Source organism: Suncus etruscus, chromosome 5 (assembly GCF_024139225.1).
Source record: "Suncus etruscus isolate mSunEtr1 chromosome 5, mSunEtr1.pri.cur, whole genome shotgun sequence".
Taxonomy (NCBI): Eukaryota; Metazoa; Chordata; class Mammalia; order Eulipotyphla; family Soricidae; genus Suncus; species Suncus etruscus.
The window spans coordinates 22,629,829-22,655,353 of NC_064852.1; the positions used below are offsets into that span (position 1 = coordinate 22,629,829).

At 50.5% G+C, this 25,525-nt stretch overlaps 1 protein-coding gene across 5 annotated transcripts in view; it reads right to left on the reverse strand.

The window, feature by feature from the left end:
- Positions 1–5,674: 5,674 nt before the first annotated feature.
- AGAP1 (ArfGAP with GTPase domain, ankyrin repeat and PH domain 1) overlaps positions 5,675–25,525 on the reverse strand; it is a 348,034-nt gene continuing 328,183 nt past the window's right edge. For all 5 annotated transcript variants that reach the window (XM_049773603.1, XM_049773601.1, XM_049773600.1 and 2 more), the window contains 2 exons: positions 8,173–8,428; positions 5,675–6,135 (listed from right to left, as the gene is read on the reverse strand). In XM_049773603.1, the coding sequence (XP_049629560.1) occupies positions 5,932–6,135; positions 8,173–8,428 (460 nt within the window). In that variant the 3' untranslated portion in view covers positions 5,675–5,931. The remainder of the gene's footprint in view (positions 6,136–8,172; positions 8,429–25,525) is intronic.

Below are 25,525 nucleotides of genomic sequence, written 5' to 3' on the forward strand. Positions count from 1 at the left end.
GATGCTCAAGGGTTACTCCTGACTATGCGTTCAGAAATTGCTCCTGGCTTGGGGGGACCATATGGGACGCCAGGGGATCAAACAGTGGTCCATCCTAGGTTAGCATGAGCAAGGCAAACACCCTACCACTTGCACCACTGCTCTGGCCCATTGAGGAGTCATTTCTGGTAAGGCTTGGGAGACCCTGTGAGTTCTGAGGATGAACCAGTAAGGTAAGCAGGCAGGTAAGAAAGTGCCTACCCACTGTACTCTCTCTCTCTCTGGCCGGCCAGTAACTGCCTTGTACTTGCTGATCAGCGCAGGGACTCAGATAGTGGTTGAAAAACCACTAGAATAGAAGCCTCTGAAACTTTGGGGGGCCTGCTCCTTCCTGGAAGGGAAACCGGAGTCTCTGGCAGTTTCTTGTGGATGATGCCATCAGAAAAGATCCCTCCTTTCGCCTCCTGCCGGAGCTTAAGGAGGATTAATCCTCACCTCTGCTTAGTCCCTGGAACAGCTTGCACACAGGCGAAGAGCATTCGACTAACACCACATTAGTCCTGCTGATGTCCAATCCCGGCCCTCCAACATTCCCCCCAAAGAAGAAGTACAGAGATGCGAGTAGATATAGTTCATCTCTTTATTAGAAAGAGGCTCTACACGGCTATACAGCGCTTCCCCTCCGCGTTCCCCGCAGAATTCTGTACAGCAGACACAAAAAGCCCAAGGCAGAGAAATACAAACTGGCATCTTGAATCCCAACAAGATCATGTGGAGTAACAAGCCAAGTGGAATGTCTGTCACTGGTTTTAATTACAGTACAAACAATATAAATAAAGCCTCGGTGACTCATTGGGGACATAAACTTGCTGAATGAGGTAATATAAAAACAACCCCCCCCAACCAAATAAAAACAAACCATCGTGCCGGGTACCCCGGGCTGTGCTCCGGTCTATACACTGATCTTTAGATATTTATATATATATATGGGGGCGGTCTTCCCTGCTCCCTCCCAAACACGCCCAAACTTCAAGGCCACAATGGGACTGGGGTGCATCATTTCGGGGTTCAGCTGGTTGCTTGTCCAGGGAGGGGCCAGATGAGGCTGCCACTTCAAGAGGTTGATTTATTTCAGACACAGACTTCAGAGTGTGAAGGGGGACGAACCTGTGAGGTGTAGAGGTGACACATGGTTTTGGAGGAAGAAGGAATTGAACCTCGGGGAACAGATGTGTGTCCTGGGCTTGTGCAGCGCCTTGGCCTGATACTCTAGTGGCGTCCTGTGTTACCCCAGTAGAGATAGAGGGAAGAAGCTGGAAAATCCTGGAGGTAGGGGGGTGCTGCCCAGAGAGGGGCAGGAGTTGTAGCACTCCCTTGGCTAGTGCTTACCACCAGCCCAAAGAACCCAGTAGGACCTGAGTTTCCCTGGGTGGAGGGAATGTGGAGGAAGAGCAGAGAAGGGAATCACTGACTGGGCTGCTCACTGGTGTCTTTGGGGGGGTTCTCTGTAGCCTTTGTTTTCACAGGGGAGGGAACCAACCTGCCTTGAGGAGCCCCAACATTCCCACTTTACACCAGCTACGAGTAGGGAATCCACGGTTGGGCAAAATCCAGTTCTGAATCGGCGACTACCGGGAACCCATAGCATCCCAGGACCTAAAGAGGCCCCACTGTGGGTCCACACCCCAGTTCCTCTCACCCATTGCTAGGGATTCTGCATCTCCTGTGGAGTCTGGGTTGAGGGTTCCCCTTCTACAACCCCCAATACAAGCCCCAGATGGGTTCTATGTGTGAGCAGAAAGGCTCCTTCTCTAACTCTGGTGGTTATGGCATGGCCAAAAAAAAAAAAAAAAAAAAAGAAAGAAAAAAAGAACAGTTCCCCCATTGTCTCTGTGCCTCTCTTCAGGGTCAGGAAGAAGGTCTCAACCCCAAAGTGTACCCAAGAGGCATATGCCCTTGAAACCACCCCCAATCCTGGCTGTCATTTATAAGAGACCATGACAGGCCCTAGTAGATGTAGCTGGAGTGGCAGGCCTAGCTCTGGTGAGATGGCGTGGGAGATGATACTTCTAGAATCCTTGGCTTTGTTAGTGTTTTATCATCCACCGGCTCTCTCCCAGACTATTTTCAACAGGGACCCCAATGCAATAAGGTGTGTCCACTCAGAAAGTAGTCCCCCTTCCCCATCTCCAGGAAAATGCAAGGTTCAGCCAGTCTCTGCAGAATCGAGGGGCCAGGGGAACCTCTCCCACTGATTGAAGGACTCCAGTTGGAGTTGGTGGTGGCTGACCCAGGCCCAGGCAGCCTGGGCTCCAGGGGCTGGGGTAGCCATGCTGGATGGAGTCTAAACACTATTCAGTTCCCATTTCTTTCCCCTGCATCCCTATGGTGAGGAATCGTAGTCTGCACCTGGTGCTTCCAACTTAAGACACCTGAAAGGCACCACACAGAGGACAGCCAAGGCCATTGCACTTCCTGAGTGCCCCCCCCCCCCCGCAATTCCCTCCAGGCTACAAGCACAATCCAGAGGTCTGTTTCAGATCATGGATTGGCTTTTCCAAACTTCTTTCAGGAGGCCCCATCAAAGTCCTCTTAGTAGCAAAGGCTTCCCTGGGTCACTTCGTTTCCAGAACATTCTAAACTCCAAGGAGGAAGGTTTGGTGGGGATAGGGGTGGAGAGACAATGAAGGGGGCAGTGGTCACGTGCAAGTAGAGCTGTGCTCCCAGAGGAAAGGACTGGGCAGTCTGGGGCCTGGTATCCTGGGCAGGGCAGGATGGGTTAGGAGGGACTCAGGCATTTCCATCTTAAAGGGAGAGACATGGATGAATGAACTACATGGGGTTCACACCCCTGGTGCTTGCAGAAGTGGGGGGGTGGTCCGGATGCCAGATATCCCAGGGCCAGAGGCCATCTGGGGGATGTGTGGGGGCCACATTCAGGTGGAGAAAGGGATGATTTCAGAGCAGAAGTGGATTTATGGGGCTCCTCTCATAGCGAGCATGAGCTTCCTGTAAGGGGTGGGAGCTCCTCCTAGTCTCACTCTCCTGCCACTGTTCCAGATGTGTAGAGGAAACACCAGACACCCCCAGAGTGGGTTAGTGGGGATGCCTATACTGATCCCCCAGCACACAAACGAAGGATCCCCCTGCTGAACTTGTGGCCTGTCCGTACATGTCTATCCTTACAGGACATCCTACTTCCTGAGCATCCAAACTTATCTGGATTCACAGGTTCAAAGTCATCCCAGTTTCACAGATTAAGTGCCAGATTGCAGCTGGCCAGCGAGCTCCAACTTGTTTTAGATAGGACCCAGCCTCAACAACCCTCTCCTGGTTCAAAAGCTTCCGTCAGGGTTTCCCTCACAAGGGCACATCCTGGTTCTGACAAAGCCCTGGTCAACCTCACTGGGAGGACCATCGCTCAAGAAAGGGACTCACCTCCTGAAGTGGCCAGTGGTAGACTTGATTTTCAAAGAAAATAGACACCCCCACTGCACACTTCCCCTTGCCTGGAGCCCAGCTAAAGCAGCAGATCAAGGGAGAACCAAGGTTCTGTGTTCATGAAAGTAAAGTGAAAAAGGAGTCGTTTGGGAAAATATTGTATTATACACACATATAGTGATATGTACACCACACATATACATGGCTGGGAGCCCTGGGGGAGGAGGGCCTGATACAGCAGTGCTGGAGTGAGAAGGATCTATTGGGGCAGGGGAAGGAAGAATCCAAGACTGTCACAGGGGCTGGATCTGCACCCAGAGGCTGTGACCAGCCGAGCACGAAATAATAGGAGAAGCTCTCTATGCCCTGGCTAGACGGGCTCTTCTCTATTCCCATTTCAAAGAAACTTTCATAGCGATGAAACACAGAATTAAAACCTGCTGGGAGGACCTTGGGGGGACCCAGGGCAAGGGGACTTAAACTCACAAGATCCCAGCCTGAGCTGAATGCCTTGAGTCTGAGAGACAACGAGCCCAAGAGGTCAACCTGCAGAGGCCTTTTGCTCCCCGTGTCACTGCTGACACTAATGGTAAATTCTTATTGAAAAGAGGAAAGAAAAACTTTTACAGAAACTTGGGGGTTTGAGATGTGAGTGCCCAGGCTTTGTGGAGCTGGTGGCCAGGATGGGAATCTATCTGCCCAGGGCTGGGTGTGTTATATGTGTGCTGGGGTGGGGGGCTGTCTTTTAGAACCCAAAGGCATCAGGATATGGTGGCCTCTCTGGTACTAAAGTGGCTGACAACAGAAGTGGCCGGTGGATAGCAGAATGAGAATGCCTGAAAGTGGGGGTGCCTGGCTCCCAGGGGAAGAACATGGGCTCGTGAACCCCCAGCGGACATACTGATTTTCCTTTGCAAAGCCCCCATTTGGGTATGGCCCCCTACTTGTCATCGGGGCTTCGGCCCCCTGCTCTGTGCCATCGTGCACGCGATCAGTTCCCAGTTCTGCTTTCAATAATGAGGAATCACTTGCCTCTTCCCACCCCCTTCTAGAAGCCTCTGTGTCTATTTTTTTCCCCTTTCTCGATTTTAATAAGCAAATTGCACCAGCATCTTGTTCTGATATGTTCCTTTTCGAAGCTGTATATCACATTAATGGAAGTGTTTACTGCTGGGAATATTTTCCATGTACAATGATCTGTAACCTCTTATCTCAACTAGTTGCACATTATTAGTTCACATCCAGTTCAATTTATAAATTAACAGAGGTGCCATTTGTCTGTACAAAAATCAATGCATATTTATGAACTTCTTTTATTCAAATAGATTTTCACACATCTTATCTAAAGACATAATACAGGAGCCTGTGTGACTTGGGGCTGCGGTAGCCCCAGGGGGACGGAGAGACCCAGAACATCCACGGGGCCCCAGAAAAGACCATTTCGCGCTTGTTCGGGAGTAAAATCGCCTTTGCCACATGCACTGGGCGTACCAAACGTCCTCCGAGTGTTATTGTTAGCAGAATTTGTGAATCTCCTTCTGAAATTCCCCATGTACTCTTATTTATTTTTTTTCTTTCTTTTTTTTTTTTTTTGAATCCTTTGCACCAAGGAGACTTGCAATCAAGTAACATTTGGGAACTCATCACCTCTCTTTGGACTGAAAAATTAAACAGAGACTAAATTATGACAGTGAATTTAGAAAGGAGAGCTCCGAGAGCTCGCCAGAACATGTCTGGGATAATATGATGCTTCTCTGAGCTATTGCAATCACATCCCGGCAGCCACCCCGAGCGTGCGGCGTAACTACCTCCCTCGCCTAATACGCTTCCTTCTCGGTGATGACTAATCATGTTCTATTAAACAGCGGTAATGCTGGAAGAACTCGACGATACGAGTGTAATGAAGCCCGTATTCTCCCTGGACAGATTAGCTACAACTGATTTGACACATACCATCATAGAGGCCTCAAACCTGACAAACTCTGCTTGCTTCTGATTTATGCCATCTTGCTCCTCGGAGAGAGAGAGATGAGATCCAGGCGTTCGTTCCGTGCGGTCGAGGTGAAAGGAACGTTGTGTGCTTCACTGCGTGTTTCAGGGGGCCTCACCCACCTTTTTCTCCGGCTTCTTCCCCTCCCTTCCCTCCCCTTCTCATCCCTATCCCTTGTGCTGAGCTGTCTCCAGGCCACCTGGGGGGGGACCAGGACTCTGTCACTGTCCGCCACCGCTGCTGGTGTGCTATTCGTCAACTGAGCCCTGCAGGGGGGATCTCTGCGCGTGGTCCAGGGGAGGGGTTCAGGTGAAACAGAGAATCCATCCTGCATCCTGGTCGATGTCTCTTGGCACCCCGAGAGGACCAGCTAGGAACTGGGATTCTCTGGGGAGACGGGGAAGGAGAGCTGGAGTCCGGGGGAAGAGTGAGTGAGGGGGGAAGGATGGGACTCACGTGGCGTGTGTGTGACCCCCAGGTGGGTGTGGCAGGGCAGTGGGTGCCCTGGGAGGGCCGTGGGGTCAGATGATGGTAGGGACCCTGCCACTGCTGTTGTTCCGGTTATTGTTCTTCCGGGAGAGGTTGGGGGTGGCCATGAGCACGAAGCGCTCGTCAGGGCAGCCGTACTGTAGTAGCACGTCAATGCATTCCTGGCTGGCGGCCTGTCGGGCGTAGGCCAGTGCTGTGTTCCCGTGGGCGTCGCGGGCCATCACATCCACCCCGTACTGTGGAGGAACAGAGGGTGCGCGTGAGTGGGGGACATGCTGGTTATCTGGGTACTGCCTAGGAAGGTCAGGCTAGATCAGGAGGTGCTCAGGGGCCAGTCCTGCTGTACTCAGGAGTGACCCCTGGTGGTGCTGGGATTCTAACCCAGAGTGGGCACAATGCAAGGCCTTAAATCTGGACCATCTCTCCACCCCACCACCTATTTTTCTGTGCGTTTCTATTTTGGGGCCATACCTGATGGTGTTCAGGGCTTACTCCTGCTCTGTGCTTAGGGGTCACTCCTGGTGGGGATTGGGAGACCCTCTGGGGTACTAGAGATCACACCAACCCAGGCTATCTGCACATAAGCTGTCCTGCTTACTGTACTTTTTCTTTGACGCTGATACCTACTTTTATTTTCCAAGGAAAAATGCATTTTTGTCATCAAAATGCTTCCTGGGTGCCACCAAAATGCATTCAGGACCACCCTGTGGGGCTGATTTCACTTCTGACTTTCCAACTGGACAAAGAAAACAAGGGCTAGAAAATGGCTCAAAGGGTTGCAGGATTGCAGGAAGTGAGATTTTTTTTTTTTTTTTTGGTTTGGGCCACACCCGGAGGTGCTCAGGGGTTACTCCTGGTTGTCTGCTCAGAAATAGCTCCTGGCAGGCACGGGGGACCATATGGGACACCGGGATTCGAACCAGCCACCTTTGGTTCTGGATGGGTTGCTTGCAAGGCAAACGACACTGTGCTATCTCTCCGGGCCCAAGTGAGATTTTTTAACTTTATTTTTGGGCCACATCTGGTGATGCTCAGGGGTTACTCCTGGCTCTGCACTCAGAAATCGGCCCTGGCAGGCTGGGGGGCCATATGGGATGCCAGAAATCAAACCGAGTCCCTCCCAGGTAGGCAGCATGCAAGGCAAACGGCCCAATGCTGTTTGGGCCGAAGGAAGCAAGTTTGATCCTGTAAGGGTCATTCCTTCTAGACAAGCCCTGTTGGGTGTTATCCCCAAAGTCAACAAAACAAAAATGCCTCACTTTGAACTCAGAGATACTGCTTCTGTGGGTGCTATCCACAGAGCCCCCTGTTTCTGTCCCACTGTTTCTGTGGGAGCTGTCCACTCTGGACACAGCCTTGCTTGATGTCACCCCTTTCCTGAATTGCTCTCAAGCTAAGCTAAGCTGGCAGGCTTCCTGGAGATCAGCACACATATAACTGGGACCTTTTTATCTTTTTCTTTATCTGAATACACACTGTCCTCTAAGTGTCACCAGGCCTTTCTCTTTCTCTTGTCGACTGAAGGCAGTTTGGTACAGAAGCTGTGGGGAGGATGGGGTCAGGGGACACATTGAGTAAAGCTGGACAGTGTCAGTGGGACAATGAGAGCAGGGCCAGGTTACAAGGTGGGAGAATACCCCCCACTCCACCTACAGACACTGGCTGCCCTCGCTGGCAAGGCGTGGCCACAGAAAAGTGCTTGGGCTACAACTAGTGTGCAGTGCGGGTCTGGATGTGCCCTAAGCTGTGTATCCCACTCACATCCACATGCCCAAGTCCAGGCTCCCATCAGTATTTGCACATATTGGAGAGAGTAGCTCTGAGAGGGTAGGAAGGTTTATGAAGGGTGGGGTCCCCAAAAGATGGGAAGCATGGGAAGGCATGTACATGCCCTGGAGTGCAAAGGCCTGTTGGGGGAACTATCAGAATGCCCCACGGAATGTGAAATCAGAAGCAAACACCTGTGCCAAAATGAAAGCACAGTGGGGAGGGCGCTTGCTTGGTTAGCATGTGACTGACCTGGATTGCATCCCCGGCCAGGAGTGATCCCCGAGTGCAGAACTCAGGAGCACTGCCACATGTGGCCCAAGAACAAACAAATAAAAAACAAAAAAGCAAACATGCTTCCCGAGTGTCCACCCCAAATCCACCTGTAGGGGATGCATTAAGGAGACCCCAGAAGTCTCAAGAGATTTTCAAAGAGTGGCCAAACACTGGGGTGTGAGAGGGAGTCTTACAGGGGGTTCCTGCCCTGGACACCAGTGGACACCTACCCAGATGAGCAGCTGCGCCAGGACCACATTGCCCTTGCGGCAGGCCAGGTGCAGGGCTGTGCGACCGTCAGCCTCCCCGCATGTCTCGTTCACCTCGTCCCGGGAGCCATGGGCCAGCAGCAAGATGACTGTGCGCAGGTCCTCGTCGGCTGTGGCTCGCAGCAACTGCTGACCACGGCTCAGCTCTGAGCAGGGCAGTGGTGCCAGGAAAAGCTTCTGCTCATACTTGGCCCGGATCCAGCGTTCCTTCTCTTCCCTGAAAAGCCAGCAGACAGGGTATCAGGAGAGAGAGGGGAGGGGTGTCTTCATTTGTACCCACTGGGTGAAGACTGGGTTATGAACCCCCAAGCAGCAAAACCAATTTGCCAGGGAAACTAACATTAGTGCAGTGTCTAAGGCCCCGGGCCAGAGGCCCTAGGACAGTGCAGTGTCTCAGGCCTCAGAGCACCAATGAGCGATGCAGTGTCTCAGGTCTCCAAATCAGAACCTAGTGTGGGGTCTGCAGAGACAGCACAGCATGGAGGGTGCCTGCTTTGAACATGGTTGACCCTGGCTCGATCGCTGGCACCACACAGACTTGTCAGGGCTGATCCCTGAGCGTAGATAGACCCTTTTGAGCACTTTTTGGAGTGATTCCCCCAAAATAGATCTTGGGGTGAGTGATGGTGCCCGAGCCTCTTAAGATCGATGCTTGCCCGGAGTGAGGGTGGGGACCTCCCCTGAGGTTCTTGGAGGCCACTCTTGGTGGTACCTGGCCTGGCCTTGGTGGTTAGGATGCTCAGGCTTGGCCATGCCAGATGGTGCTGGGTGCTACCTGGTTATTCTGGAGGGGATCATGGACCCTGGAGGGCAAGGGGTGAAACTCAGGGCCTGGTGCATACCTGCTCCGGCCCCCATCCCCCCAGTTCTCTCCTCACTGGCTTCTTTCACTTTTACTAATCTGACATGGTGTTGAGAATTGTGCTAATTAAGCCACATCCAAGCAAGCCACTGGTAGTACCTGCAGGTGTTAATGTATTAAGGCAGAAATTGTACCCTGGAGGAAGGCAGGGTATAGTTGGCACCAAGAAAGAATTGGCAGAATGACCAGACTTCCTGGGGTCGACAGACTTCCTGTTGGAGGAAATCTTGCTTATGACCGATGTATCAAAGACAGGGAACATAGGAAAGTAGCCCAGGTTACATATGGCCCCATGTGCACTGCTGTAATCACTTTGGACATGTTGGGGACACAGTGGGAGACAGAGACAGGAGTCCTGGGGTAGCTGAGAGCAGCAGAAGATAGGAGGGGCAGGAGGCGAAGTAGGCCTTGGGAGGAAAGCAGTAAAGGGAGGTGCCCAGGACCTGATACAAGGAGCACCCTCCCCAGCAACCTAGCCTGCTCAGTTATAGCAGTGTCCAGAGCAGGGGGAGAGGCTGTGAAGAGAGGCCGAGGTCACAGAGGGAGAGACACCTAAGCAGGCAGTCACAAACCAGGTGTTTGCAAAGACCTAGGCCAAGGGGTCCCCCAGCCCTATAAGGAGGGGATGTTTTTTGGTTCCTCAAAAGGCCCAAAGCTATGAATTCACAGCAATTCTGGAGTGTATGTATGTGTGTGCAGGCATATCTGGTTCATGCATGATGTACATATATGTTGTATGAAGTGGTGTACCTATGCAGTATATGTTTTGTGTGTAGTGTGATATATGAATAGTCTGTATGCATATGGTATTTGTGTGGTATGGTGAATATGGTGTGTGTATGGTATGTTATGGTGTGTATGTGTGGCATGGTGTATATTGTTGGAAGTGTGTACAGGGCTAGAAATGCCAAAAGCCCAGTAAGACCCTGAGTGTTTCTGCTTTTAGTGGGGGAGAATCCCCAGCCTCTCCATGGACACTGACCCTGGGCCGCCCCCTTGGGGGACAGAGGCTTTTCTTAGGGAAACAATTAGCTGCCAAATCACTCAGGGCCCCTCACTCGAGAAAGGAAACTCATTACAGGGCAGTTTTCCTTCCTTCCAGGGCAGAGAAAAGGCCCGCAGACACATTCCCCCTGTTGACACTGCAGCTTGTGATCCGGGGCCCGCCAGCCCTAATCTGCCCTTAAATACTTAGGCAAACAGATTCTGCCAGGAGTAAATCTGGATTAGTTTTGCTTCACTTCCTGGTACCTGCCGGTGACCCCAACCTGACCTGCATCCCTTTTCATGCCGAGAGTTCCAGGACAAACATGGACTACAGGAGGGACTTGGGGGAGGGGCTCCCATGTACACTCGGCAGCCCCCTCCCCCAGACAGGCACAAAAGGACTAAGAAACATGGAACCCAACAGCACCAGGAAGGGCAAAGAGGAACTGGGTTTCCATGGATCTGACACCACAGGACCCACTTTCTGCAAAGGGCAGAGCTGGGTATGGAACGCGCTCTCTGCTGTTTGATTCTGATCTTCAGGCTCATTGCCTGAAGGCACCTACTGGATGCAGAAGTGACCATGCTCCCCACTGTGCATCTTCCATGCTCTCCTTATGTGCCTGTGTCCTGGGTAGGGCATGGCCTGTCTGGTGCCTTGAGATTCTCCTCAGAGCAGAGAAGCTTCTGGAGCAGCTTGGAGCTGGTCACCCCACTGTCTGGCTCAAAGGAACCCAGAGGCAGCCGAGTCACTGCAGTGGGCAGAGGGGGCCAGAACAATAACACTTGCTCTGCATGTGGCTGACCCAGGTTCAATTCCTAGCACTGCATAGAATCCCCTAAATACCTGCAGGAGAAACTCTGGGAGTACAGAGCCAGCCAGGAGTCAGCCCTGAGCAAAACTTGGTGTGGCCCCAAACCCAAACAAATCAAATCGGGGTTTACAGCAAGCTGAAAAGGTGGTGCAGGGTGTTCCCTGTAACAAAATGCCTCAAACCACTGCCTCGATAGCCGGTGTTTGCCTTGCAGCAAATGTAGGACCATGGTTCGAACAGCGGTAGATTTAGCGACAGCTTTGCCTTGCAAGCAAACTGATCCAGGACCAAAGGTGGTTGGTTCGAATCCCAGTGTCCCATATGGTCCCCCATGCCTGCCAGGAGCTATTTCTGAGCAGACAGCCAGGAGTAACCCCTGAGCATTGCCGGGTGTGGCCCCAAAATAAAACAAAACAAAACAAAACAAAAAAACCACTGCCCTCAACCAAGTCTGAGTTTCTGACTAAAAAGAAAGGTAGGTTGAGTTTTGTGGGGCTACAGTCACCCCAAAGGCTGATTTCAGGGTTGTGATGAAGGGGCTGGGCGAAGGAGAGGAATCGAGCCCAGTTTCACAGAAGGCTCTCAGGGTGAGAATCTCAACGAAGCTTCAGAAGTTCCAATAACTACTCAGAAAACAGTCTCAGAGGCTGGAGTGATAGTACAGTGGAAAGGGTGCTTGCTGTGAACATGGCAGACCAAGGTTCAATCCTTGGATCCCCACATGGTCGGTCCTCCAAGCCTTGCCAGGAGTGATCCCTGAGCACAGAGCTAGTAGTAAGTCCTGAGCTCTATTAAGTTTGGCCTGGGAAAAAATAAGGAAGAAAACAGCCCTAGAACTTGAGCAGGTAATGCCAGGGAGTGAGAAGTTGTGGGGTACCCCTGGTGGCAAACAGGGTATGCCAGATCCACAGGAATGCCCGTCCACCAAGGGTCCCAGATCTGCTCAGCACCTGCCGCCCATCAATCCAGAGAACCAGGACTCTGAACTATGTTGTCCATGATTTTACAAAAAGGTTTCTTATTTATTTATTTATTTTTGGCTAGAGCAATAGTATAGTGTGTAGGGCATTTGCCTTGCATGTAGCTAACTCTGGTTCAATCCTCAGCATCCTCCAAGAGTAAATCTAAACAAGGAGCCAAGAAGATCCTTTGAGCACTACTGAACAAACAAAAATGTTTAGGGGTCAGAGTGATAGCACAGCAGTAGGGCATTTGCCTTATACATGGCTGGCCTGGGATAGACCCAGGTTCGATCCTCGGCATCCCATATGATCCCCTGAGCCTACTAAATGTGATTTCTGAATGCAGAGCCAGGAGTAACCCCTGAAAGCCACTGGATATGGCCCAAAAACCAAAAAAAAAAAATTTTTTTTTTTAGGTGGGGAGGGATGTTCTGGCGGGCCAGGTGATGCCAGGGATTGAGCCTGGCTCCTGCATGCGAAACCCATGCTCCAGCCCACTCAGGCATCTCCTTGGCCCAGCTCTGTGCTTTCTAGCTCAGGGCTGGAGTAACACCACAGCAGGGAGGCACCTGCCTTGATGCGGCTGACACCAATTCAATCCTTGATACCAAGTAGATGTGAGCTCTGAGTACAATTACTGCGAGCCCCCAAACCCAAAACAAACTAAAGGTGGGAGCCAGTGTGGGAGCTATAGCGCAATGGTTAAACACTTGCCTTGCGACTGTGAGGCTCTGGGGTCAATTACTGCAAGGGTTAATATCAAATAAATAAACAAATCAGGGGCCGGGAAGGTGGCGCTAGAGGTAAGGTGTCTGCCTTGCAAGCGCTAGAATAGGACGAACCGTGGTTCGATCCCCCGGCATCCCATATGGTCCCCCCAAGCCAGGGGAGATTTCTGAGCGCATAGCCAGGAGTAACCCCTGAGCGTCAAACGGGTGTGGCCCAAAAGCCAAAAAAAAAAAAAAAAAAAAGAAAATAAACAAATCAAAGCACAAAAGCAGGTACTTCCTATGCTGGTGCTGTTTACCCGTGTTGAGTGTGGGAATTTCTCTGCCCATGCAGTGCTTCAGGCCCTTGTGGGAGGGATCCATGTCTTCACAGTAGCTGAATCCTTGAGCCAGGAGGAACATAGGGGTTGTCTGGGAGCAGATTGGGTCAACATTCAGATCTAAGTGACCCTGACCCTTAGGGCCCACAGGGGTAGAGTCCTCACTAACCTGACTTGGGGAACCCAGTTCTGCATGAGACCATGTGGCTGTGGCTCTGAGAACTCAGGATATATGGCACTGCTGTGCTCTTATGGGTTGGCTATGGAAACATTAGTGGTCACTGGGAATCCACGTCCCTCATCTATAAACAAGTTGAGTAGGCTCTGCCATGGACAGACGTGCTGGTGAGGGGGTGGCTCAGTGAAGATAGGGTGGAAAGGAGGGGTCTGTGAGCACAAGGGCCCTGAGTGGTGGGAATGTAGGAGTCAGGACACTGGAGGATCTTCTAGCCAGCATCTACACCTATGAGTGCCAAGAACGGTGGAATCAACCTATGGTGTCTGGGGAGGCCCCTGCCCTTCTCTGTCCCTGTTCCTGCAATGTGTAAACACAAGTAGGTTGAATCTCTCAGGTCTCATCAGGCACCTCCCAGGCATTCCCAGGGCGCCCCAATGAGAATGCCAAAAGAGACAGAGTCCAGGAGACAATGAGGGTCCAAATTCTGTGGGATTGTGAGGAGACCCAGAATCCACAAAAGAGGATGCAGAAGGGGCCGGAGAGATAGCATGGAGGCAGGGTGTTTGCCTTGCATGCAGAAGGATGGTGGTTCGAATGCTGGCATCCCATATGGTCCCTCAAGCCTGCCAGGCACGATTTCTGAGCATAGAGCCAGGAGTAACCCCTGAGCACTGCTGGGTGTGAATCCCCCCCCAAAAAAAAAGGATGCAGAAGACCCCATGATGTTTTTCAGAGCTGAGGGGCCCTGCTGGGTCCCAGGGAGGCATTCTCAGACCCCCATCATCAGATAGTTGAGATGTATTCTTGGTATGTTTGGGGGCCATGCCCTGAGGTGCTGGGGGATTGTGTTGGCTAACCCTGCATTCTGCTCTGGAGTGCCAGAATGGATCCTGGGGTTCCTGCAGAGTCTGCTCAGTTGTTGACCATCCGCAGAGCACTTGGCACAGCATCCTTTAAATTACATGTGGTAGAACTGGCTCCTGCCCTGCCCACTTGGCCTTGGTGCCAACCACCATCACAAAAACGGTCAAGATAGGCCTTTGGGGGCGTTTCTTGGGTGGGCGTGGAATTGTGTGTCACCCATCCCCGGAAGCAGGGTGAAAAGCCCCCTGATAGATCCTTGGTGCCCCTCACTTCATTCCCAGCCATATCGCGCCCACAGAGGCCAGTTCAAGAGCAGCACAGCGGCCAGTCCATCACCTTCCTGCTGGCGTCCCCCACCGGGGCCCCCTGCTCTCCGCCTCCCTTACCTAATGAGCTAAAAAGTGAGTTATTGGTGTGTCCAGCAGTTGGCAGAAAGGAGGGGTCTGGCCCCTCATTTGAGCCACTGCTGACACACCTTTAAATAAATCAACCTCATGGGAATGAGAGGGGATGAGGGAGCAGGCGGCTGCAGAATAAGGGAACATAGACTCCGATGCCCACAGATATGAAGACTAGGCACCTCAAAAAGACGAAGGAGCCCGATGGTCACTGCTAATCCCAGACACTCTCCTGAGGTGCCTTTCTCTCTTGCCCTGGGCCACCTAGGACCCAGGATACTGTCTGCCCTATTGGGTGCTAAATGCAATTTGGGGGTTCAGTAGCCACTTCAACTTCAGCACAACCATGAGGTTCTGCCTTGAGAGGTATCACAGCTGCATGCACCTCCCCAAGCTCCTGACTGAGGCCCCCAGAGCCCCTAGAAGTTGGGGTATTCATAGTGCCTGAGAAGACAGCCCAGCTGTCTGCTTTCAGGCTTTGCTGGTGGCCTTGGAACCTTGGGGTGCAGATGGCAGGGCAAGCAGGGCTGTATTTAGGGACCTGAAAAAAAGGCTCTGGGGAAGGTAGATGGTTACTTGGTCATACCTCTGAAGATGGTGGTAGGGTCTATACCTAACCAGGCAGGGAAGGAATATGAGGGCATCATCTTGGGGCCCTGTTCAGGGAACAGTCAGGGAGCAGGCGAGAGGTGGGGTGGTGATCCTTCTATCCCCAAACCCGCAAGATGAGTCTAGGGGAATCACTGTGATTGGGAGTGTGGATATGGGGTGGGGTACAGGAAAAAAAGCACAGCTGACCCCTCAGAGGCTGGTGCCAACCTGCCCGCAGTGGTGCCAGGGCCATTCCACACCCTCCCGGGGAGATGGGTAGCCCATTTGGTAGCCAAGGTCAAAGTAACAATTGGGGTCTGTGTGTCTTCATGTCTGCAACATACAGCAAGGTTAGGGAGGGAAATGTGGATTAAGGCCTGGCTGGCTGCACTTGCTATTCTGCTTTAAACAGATAATGGTGCACTGCGCCCAGCTCCCACACGGTATCCCCCAGATGCTCCGGAACCCCAGATGGTCAGAGTTGTGTTTCTCAATCACAGGGAACCCCTGTAGGCACCTGGGATATTCTGAGGGGCCACAGGGAAAAGCATATCACTGGGAGGCCGCAGTACAAGATGAGGAAAAAAACAGTACGGGAAACAAAGTCAAATGGAGGCTATGGTAGGAAAAAGATGGAGAAACAGTTCTAGAGAATTCTTCCTACAGCAGATCTTAGCACCACAGCCTAGATTCCAGAACCCCATTGCAAATGTAGAGCAGCCCCCACAGGTCAAGAACACTCAACACCAAAGACCTAGTACACCCCCAATCTTGAACATTCTCATCACAGAACTAGGACCCCCAGATCCTAAGTATACGGCCCCTGATTCAGAACACCCCTTCACAGAACCACAACCCCACCGAACACACACTTGAAACCTCCAGACTTGTAGATCCAGAACATTCCCCGTCACTACAGGGAGTGGCATGAACACAGTTCATCTCATTTTTTCCCCATGTTTTCTCTGTCTCTGAATAAAGGAGACTGCAGGCTGCAGAGAGGTGCTCCAGGGTCTTGTGCACATGCGTGTGTCCATGTGTGAGCAGAATGAGGAGATGGAGACCAGCTTTTATGACCGAAAAGCCAGAAGCTGTTGGTGGCCATGATGGTCCCTTGGTCACAGTCTATCTTTCTAGTTGGGTGAAGCAAAGAGAAGGCAAGTCTGCAAGCCCTCCTGGAAGGCTTCCTCTACCCTTCACTGTTCCCTCTGGCCTACAGTGCCCAGCTCGGCTGTTCCGCTCTCTGAGATGCACAGAGGTGCTACCAATGGCGCGTGGGTAAATGCTCTGCTGCTGCTGAGGATGCAGGCCAGTGGATGGATTCCCAGAGAGAAAAATTCAAACCAACAACCATGGGGCATCTGATGAGCTCAGCTACTCTGTGACTCCAGACAATAATCACTAGTGCAAGGAGGGGACCCATATCGGGCATCTTCTGTCGTGCCACTCCTTGGCAGATCCTCAGGGCACCCACACAACACTGCACTTTCCCAGCAGCCTGGAATGTTGTGCTAATGTGCCCCAGCATGCAAAGGCCAGAACCTTTTGGGACCTATGCCTAAGGCTATACCCCTGCCCTCCTGGAGAGAAGGCAGCTTTCAAGACTGGTGGTGTAGTAAAGGTGTGGGGAGGCCTTGGGGGAGGAAGACCAGTGGGGGAGGAGGTGAGGCAGGGCATGGCCATGGCTTTCCATGGGGAGCAGAGGGCAGGTGGGGGGCAGGGTCCAGCTGGCTGGCAGCAAGGAATGCAGGTGTCCTGCCTCTGTCCTTCTCTCTCCAGAGGGCCAGGAGCTGGAGGGCGGGGACGGGGGAGGGAAACTTCCGCCCTTTGCAAGGGGAACCCCCTGGTGGCTGCAACCCCCAGCTTGCATGCCTTCTCCTGCTGCCTCGTTGCTAGGCCGCACGTCGAAGGACGGTGCACAAAAGGCCGATGGATATTTATTCCTTAATTATCGAAAGCTTTTAAGGAATCGGCCACTGTAAATCCCACATATGTGCATGCGCGCACCCAGGACAGGCAGCAACCAACAAGGATTTATAGGCACGGGGCAAAGACCATATAAATATCCCGGCTGACTTTGGATCGATACTCCGAGTGTGTTTTTGCCAACCTGCAGGGTGTTTTATGAGCTCAGAGGCATGCAACAGGATCATTATTAATTAAATAAAGCCAACCGGATTAGGCTTATTACTTCTGCAGGTCCCAGTTGAGGGTGCCCAGCCCAGGCGTTGGGGATGTGCATGGCTCCTTGAGCAAGGCTGGCCCAGGCCAAACACTGTGGGTGTGGGGTGGTGCATGCTGTGTTCTGGGGTCACCTGTGTGCCGCCGGTGGGCACAGTGACTCAAGCCAAGTTCCCACAGGGACCTGGGCCCCAGTGTCCTTGTCATCGTAACTGTTCCCAACACATCAGGCAGAAATGCAAACCATGTGGGAGCCTGTAGCCATATAAGACACAACAGCAGCTATAGACACAGACACAGCGGCTGCCATAGCCACAGCAGACACAGCCATAGCAGCTGCCACAGACACAGCAGCTGTCATAGCCATAGCCACAGCAGCCACCATAAATACAGCAGCAGCCACAGAGACATGGCTGTCATGGTGCAGTACCCTGTCAAGCATTCTGGGGCTAGGACACCAGGTCTAGATGGGAGAAGAGTGGGCCCACTGACCAACAGAAGTGATACCAACCCACTGTAAATGGCATCTCCTACCCGCTGCTATATCCAACAAGATACTTCAGTGTCTCCTGGCAAGGCCAGGTAGTTCTGGGTCCATTGTCTGAGTCCCCTCCATCTACAGTTGTTCCCAGAATCAATGTGTTTTTTTTTTATGGGGGGGGGTCATACTCAGTGGCGCTCAGGGGTTACTCCTGGCTTTGTGCTCAGAAATTGCTCCTGGCAGGCACGGGGGACCATTTGGGATGTTGGGATTCAAACAATCTTCCATCCTGGATTGGCTGCATGCAAGGCAAATGCCCTACCATTGTGCTATCTCTCCAGACCCCAAAACTTATTTAGTAATGAGTAATTAGTAAGTAATAATCTGGGGTCATAGCATAGAAGTTTAGGCCCTAGCCTTCCATGCAGCTGACTTGAGTTCTGTCCCCCACAGTATACAGTTCCCCAAGTACCGCCAAGAGTGATGAGTAATCGGATTTGGCCTCTCCCTACACAAATACACATATATAAAATGAATGGCTGAAGCAGTAGTACAGTGGGCAGAGCACTTGTCTTATATGTGGTCAACTCATATTCAATCCCTGGCTTCTCATATGGTCCCCTGGGCCTGCCAGAGTGATCTTTGGGCACAGAGTCAGAAGTAACCTGAGTACCGCCAGGTATAGTTCCAAACCAGAAACAAACAAAATGCTTTATTAAACCTTTAGTTTTGTGAATGTTATGTTCACATCCCACCATTAAAAAAAAAAAAAAAAAAAAACAGAAAAAAAGTAAAAGAAGGGCCTGGAGAGATAGCACAGCGGTGTTTGCCTTGCAAGCAGTCGATCCAGGACCAAAGGTGGTTGGTTCGAATCCCGGTGTCCCATATGGTTCCCCGTGCCTGCCAGGAGCTATTTCTGAGCAGACAGCCAGGAGTAACCCCTGAGCACCGCCGGGTGTGACCCAAAAAACAAAAACAAAAACAAAAAAAGTAAAAGAAAAACAAAGTCTAGCATAAACTCTGGTACAATGATGAACTGAAATGTGGGCAATCTACTTCATTTCTGCTCTCCTGTCCAGCATTGATGGGAAGTCACTGGAAAAGCACTAGATTTGTGTCCAACCACAAGGTCTCAGGCTCTATCCCTGTCACTGCTGGCTCAGGTTTCTCTTGAACTTTGCAGGGTTATCTTCACTACCCTGCACAGAGCTGGTCTAGCAGCAGAGTGTTGTCAATGAAGTGTATGGTTTCAACACTGATGTCCTAGCTCAGTGGTGGGCAACCTTTTTTTTCAACTGAGCCAAATCTCACCAAAACCACGACTGAAATTTATTTTGAGAGCCACACAGAAGAGTTGCATTAAAAAGTGTAAAGAGCTGCATGTGGCTCTCGAGCTGCGGCTTGCCGACCACTGTCCTAGCTGAACTGCTGTTAACATGACTTACGTGGTGAGGTGTGTGTGTGTGTGTTGCAGTGTGCACCATTGTTTGAAAACAGAAATTTCCATTCATCTTGGCCAAGCAACTCCCAGGCCACCAAACCAGGGCGGTCCTAGAAGCCACATAATGACATGAAACGGGCCATACTCTGATGGCCCTGGTGGAGATCCCTCCATCCCTGTGAATTAAGTAGGTCTTAAGGGGGCTGTGGGAAGGCTTTGGAAGAGAAATAGCCCTTTCCCTCTGCTCACAATGTGGTCAAATAGACAGAGGCCTGACCAAGCAGGCCTCAGTATCCCTACAACACCAGGAAGCAGAGATGCTCCATGTAGATGCATGCACACCAGACATGGTGGACCTGCGATTATGAAGGGGCTGGCACACGGCACAGACACAAGTGGGGGTACATCAGGAAGGAATGGGAGTGGTGGATAGGTAGAATCTGAGGCATCAAGCAGCAGTAGCCAGTGTGTGTGCGTGTGTTGAATAGAAAGAATTTTCGAGGCCGGAGAGATAGCACAGTAGTAGGGCGTTTGCTTTGCAAGCAGCCAACCCAGGACTAACGGTGGTTCAATCCCACTTTAGGAGCTGTAATTGTGTGTGTGTGTGTGTGTGTGTGTGTGTGTGTGTGTGTGTGAGTGAGAGTGTGACCTCAGAGGGATAGACATATACTAATCACACTCATTTGTGGGCTATAAGATAGGGGCCGGAAAGATAGCACAGTGGTAGGGCATTTGCCTTGCATGCAGATGGATGGTGTTTCGAATCCCGGCATCCCATATGGTTTCCCGAGCTTGCCAGGGGCGATTTTTGAGTGCAAAACCAGAAGTAACCCCTGAGTTTTGGGTGTGACCCAAACCCCTAAATAAATAAATAAATAAATAAATAAATAAATAAATAAATAAATAAAGGCACAATAGAGATGAGAGCCAGGAGGCCCAGTCCATGGTAGAAGCTTGTCACAAATAGTGGAGGAGTGCAGTTAGGGCAGAGAAGGGACCACTATGAGGATGATAGTTGAAATGATCACTGGATAAGAATTGGGTGTGGGTTGGGGCTGGAGAGATAGCATGGAGGTAAGGCGTTTGCCTTGTATGCAGAAGGATGGTAGTTTGAATCCCGGCATCCCATATGGTCCCCTGAGCCTGCCAGGAGCAATTTCTGGCATAGGCCAGGAGTAACCCCTGAATGCTGTGGGTATGACCCAAAAAACAAAAACCAAAAAAAAAAAAAAATTGGGTGTTGAAAGGAAATAAAGTGATATCCATGATACTGGTACACTTCATTAACAACACTGCAATCTGCCATGTCTAAAAAGAGGGAGAGGGAGAGGGAGAGGGAGAGGGAGAGGGAGAGAGAGAGAGAGAGAGAGAGAGAGAGAGGAGAGAGGAGAGAGGAAGAGAGAGAGGTCTGTCCCAGCCACAAACAAAGAAGAAGATGGAAGGAAACTGAGGACATTGGTGGCGAGAAATGTGCACTGGTATTGTACATTGTGTAACTGAAAGTCAATCATGAACAACTTTATAACCATGGTATTTAAATAAAGTAATTTATAATAAAAGAATAAAATGTAGAACTGTATTAAAAGAAAACTATCACCCTCGGTGTGTATGTGTGTGTGTAGGTACATGTAGAAATTATCACCTTGGTTGTGGGTATAGATATATTTTCTTCTCCTTTTGGTCTTTATGTGACTCTGGTGAGAGTCACATGGGCCTGACTGTTATATGCACAGTAGGCCACAGATTCAGATGTGGGGTTTGCACACTTTAGTTGTGATGCTTTCACACGCTGCTCCTGTCACCTACCACCAGAGTTCACACTTGAATATGGCTTTGTCAGTACCAGCTGCAGTGCTGCTGTCAATGTTATGGCTAGCCAGGGTTGTGTCTGCACCTCACTGTCTGGCCACTGGTGGTTGATTACTTAGCTGGTACTTGGCTGTGGTGCTTGCTGCTGGCCAGTCAGGGCTTTCAGCCATGGAACATTTGTGTGTGTGCGCGCGTGCGTGTGTGCGTGTGTTGAATAGAAAGAATTTTCGAGGCCGGAGAGATCACACAGTAGTAGGGCGTTTGCCTTGCAAGCAGCCAACCCAGGACTAATGGTGGTTCAAATCCCAGAATCCCATATGGTCCCCCATGCCTGTCAGGAGCGATTTCTGTGCACATAGCCAGGGGTAACCCCTGAGCACCACTGGGTGTGGCCCAAAAACAAACAAAAATTGAAAGAGGAGGGCCCGGAGAGATAGCACAGCGGCATTTGCCTTGCAAGCAGCCGATCTAGGACCAAAGGTGGTTGGTTCGAATCCCGGTGTCCCATATGGTCCCCCGTGCCTGCCAGGAGCTATTTCTGAGCAGATAGCCAGGAGTAACCCCTGAGCACTGCCGGGTGTGGCCCAAAAACCAAAAAAAAAAAAAAAAAATTGAAAGAGGAAACACGGGAACAGAGAGATGGCATGAAGGTAGTGAGTTTGCCTTGCATGCAGGTTCAAATCCTGGCATCCCATATGGTCCCTCGAGCCTGCCAGGAACGATTTCTGAGTGTGGAGCCAGGAGTAACCCCTGAGCACTGCCGGGTGTGACCCAAAAAGAAAACAAAACAAAAAAAAAAAAAGAAAAAAAGAAAGAGGAAACACATCCTATAGCAAGACTGCTCAACAGAGTGTGTGGTAGAAAAAATAGTTTCTTCTTCAAACATAAAACACAATGCGGAAGGGGCTGGAACAATAACATAGCAAGTAGTGCCTTGCATATAGCTGATCCAGGTTCTATCCCCGGCACCCCATATGGTTCCCCCTAGCCTGCCAGGAGTAATTTCTAAGCGCAGAGCCAAGAGTAACCTGAACATTGCTGGGTGTGACCCTGAAAACAAGAACAAACAAACAAAACCACAATGCAGAAAAGACATTTGCACTCCTATGTTCACTGCAAAAGTAGTCATAAGAACCAGAATCTGGAAACAACCCAAATGCCAAGAATAAATGAGTTGATAAAGAAACCATGGTACATCTATACGATGGAATAGTACGCAGCTGTTAGGAGAAATACAGTCATGAAATTTGCTTATACATGATGACTTTGGAGAGTTTTATGATGCTGAGCAAAATGAGTCAGAGAAAGAGAGACAGACATAGAATAATTATACTCTAGTGGGATACACACACATAAAAACAGTATAGTAATAATACTAATAGAGACAATAAAGATGAAGGCCAAGAGGACCAATCTGTTGTAGGAAGTTTCCCACAAAGAGTGGGAGAGTGCAGATATGGCAGAGAAGGAACCACAATGACAATGATAGTTGAAAATGATCACTTTGGACAAGAACTAGGTGCTGAAATTAAGTAAAGTGATATACATGATACCCTTTCAATAACAGTGCATAAAAGAAAAGAGTAAGTGATGGGCCAGAGAGCTAGCACAGCAGTAGAGCATTTGCCTTGCATGCTGCCGACCCAGGATGAACAGTGGTTCAATTCCCGGCATCCCATATGGTCCCCGGTGCCTGCCAGGAGTTACTCCTGAATGCCACTGGGTGTGACCCCTCCCCACTAAAAAAAAAATAGTGGGTTTCCCTGGTCACAGATGGGGTGGGACTCAACCTGGGTTGGCTTCCATTCTGGAACCTTTTCCTGGGTGACTAGAGCTTTGGGGGTTATGCCCTATGACAGTAACTGGAGCACATGGTGGGATAGAGGAGGGGTTGACTATAATTGGGATTCCCAGCTCCCTGTTCCTGTGTGAATTTGCAAACTTCAGGAAGAAGAGGCACCTCCCTGGGGTAGTTTCTTTCACCACAGATTCGCATATGTTGCTACCAACAGGACCATTGACTACTTAAGGGCTAGACTGCCTGCAAGGGGCTGCCTCCCTCACTCTGCATGCAGCACAAAGACATGCTCTCGGCACAGTGGGATGCTCCAGCCTTAAACCCCCTCAGAGCAGGGAGAGCCTTTGCCTTAAGGAACTTGGATTCTGTCATGGGGTTGCCACTTATTTTGCTTTAAAAACATCAGTTAAGGACTGGACAGATAGGACAACAGGTAGGGATTGGCTTTCCCTGTAGCAAACCTGGCCTTATTCCCTGGCACCATGATGGTTGGTCCCCTGAAGTGAGAAATCTCTGAACACTTCCAGATATGGCCCAATCCCCTAGCCCACCAAACAAAAACTTCAAAATGGCAGCTGAGATAATTGTAGATTTACATGTAGTTCAGAGAAAGAAGATAACCCCTTCCTGTGACACTTTGAAACATGACGGTTCTATGTAACAACCAGGGTATCTTTTATTTTTGAACTACTCACCTGGGTAGTTCAGAGCTTACTCCTGGTGGGCTCAGGGAACCTTATTGGGTGCTGGAAATTGAACTTGGGTTAGCCCCATGCAAGGCAAATACCCTCCCTGCTGTAGTAGTATAACTCTGGGCCCACAAAGTATCTTCATAGTAAAACACCTGGGCATCACCTGTAGCCTGTGTGTGTGTGTGTGTGTGTGTGTGTGTGTGTGTGTGTGTGAGTGTATGTTTTAATTTTACATATTTTTGGATTGTTTTGGGGGGGTTTATACCTGGCACTCCTGGTGGTACACTGGGGATCCTTAGGTAGTGTTGGCTACATGCATGGCAAGGGTTTTACCCCCTTCACCACCTCTCCTATTTCATTTTTGCAGAGACCACCCTGGTGGTGGTTGGGGGAACAGTGCTGGAGGCTCTGCGAGTGCTGTACCATGAGCCACATTGTTCCCTTTTTGAGAACATTTAAAATTTTAAATAAAAATATCATATTTCCCTCCCTTCTGCCCACTTCTCTACCCCCTGCCCCTGGCAACTAGCTCTGTCCACTCACTGCTGCTGTGGTCCTGCCATTTTCAGGCCGTTTGGTAAGTGTCCTGGTGCAGCCCATGGCATTTGGGGATGGGCTTGTGTCAGGATCACACCCGGCAATGCTCAGGGGTTGGTTACTCCTGGCTCTGCACTCAGGCATCACTCCTGCAGGGGATCAGGGGACCCTATGGGATAGAACCTGAGTGCAAGGCAAGTGCCCTCCCACTGTACTATTGCTCCAGTCCCAACTTCAGCTTTTGTTTCTCAGGAACAAATGTCTGTGGAGTCAGTTCTGGAGACTGGGTGCTGTCTGCCTGTTAATTGAATTAAAAAACTTTTTTTTTTTAATTTTTATTTTTTGGGTCTCAACCAGTGGCACTCAGGTTACTCCTGACTCTGCGGTCAGAAATCACTCCTGGCAGGCTCGGGGGACCATATGGGGTACTGGAATTCGAACCACCGTCTGTCCTGGGCCAGCTGTGTGCAAGACAAACACGCTACTGCTGTGCTATCTCTCCGGCCCCTGCTTGTTAATTTTTTTTTTTTTTTTTTTGGTTTTTGGGTCACACCCGGCGGTGCTCAGGGGTTACTCCTGGCTGTCTGCTCAGAAATAGCTCCTGGCAGGCACGGGGAACCATATGGGACACGGGGATTCGAACCAACCACCTTTGGTCCTGGATCAGCTGCTTGGAAGGCAAACGCCGCTGTGCTATCTCTCCGGGCCCTGCTTGTTAATTTTATTTTATTTTAATTTAATATTTTTTGGTTTTTGGGTCACACCCAGCAGTGCTCAGGGTTCACTCCTGGCTCTATGCTCAGAAATCGCTCCTGGCAGGCTCGGGGGACCATATGGGATGCCGGCATCCGAAACACCAACCTTCTGCATGCAATACCTCTATGCTATTCTCCACCCCCAACCCTGCTTGTTAGTTTTAAAACAAGACCCCCCCCCAAGTGTTTGCAGAATGGAAAAATATCCAGTTTTTTAAAACATTATTTACAGGAAGCACTGGCTGAGATGTGACAACTGCCTGAACTGAGGAAGGACACATAGGCCGGCTCAACGATCAGCCCATGGATACACAGAGATGCCAAATTCAGGTGTGGAGGCAGCAGAGTGTGAAAATTAGAACACAGATGCACATGTATTCAGTGGTCCTCAAACTATGGCCCCACAGGCCACATATTGTATTTGTCCCCATTTTGTTTCTTCACTTTAAAATAAGATATATGCAATGCACATAGGAATTTGTTCATAGTTTTTGTTCGGCCCTCCAACAGTCTGAGTGAGGGACAGTGAACTGCCCCCTGTTTAAAATTTTTTCTTTTTTTTTTTTTTTTTTCGGCTACACCCGTTTGATGCTCAGGGGTTACTCCTGGCTAAGCGCTCAGAAATTGCCCCTGGCTTGGGAAGTCTATATGGGATGCCGGGGGATCGAACCGTGGTCCTCGGTCCTTCCTTGGCTAGCGCTTGCAAGGCAGACACCTTATCTCTAGCGCCACCTCGCCGGCCCCCTGTTTAAAATTTTTGAGGATCACTGGATACACACATACAGATAAGTTTGTGCACATGTGCCTATGTGTATATGTCTGCATGTTTGAACACACACATGCATGTAGGGGCAGAGAGCATGCACAGATCAGAGGTGTCAGAGGGCCAGGATGCAGATTTTGGCAGACAACCTA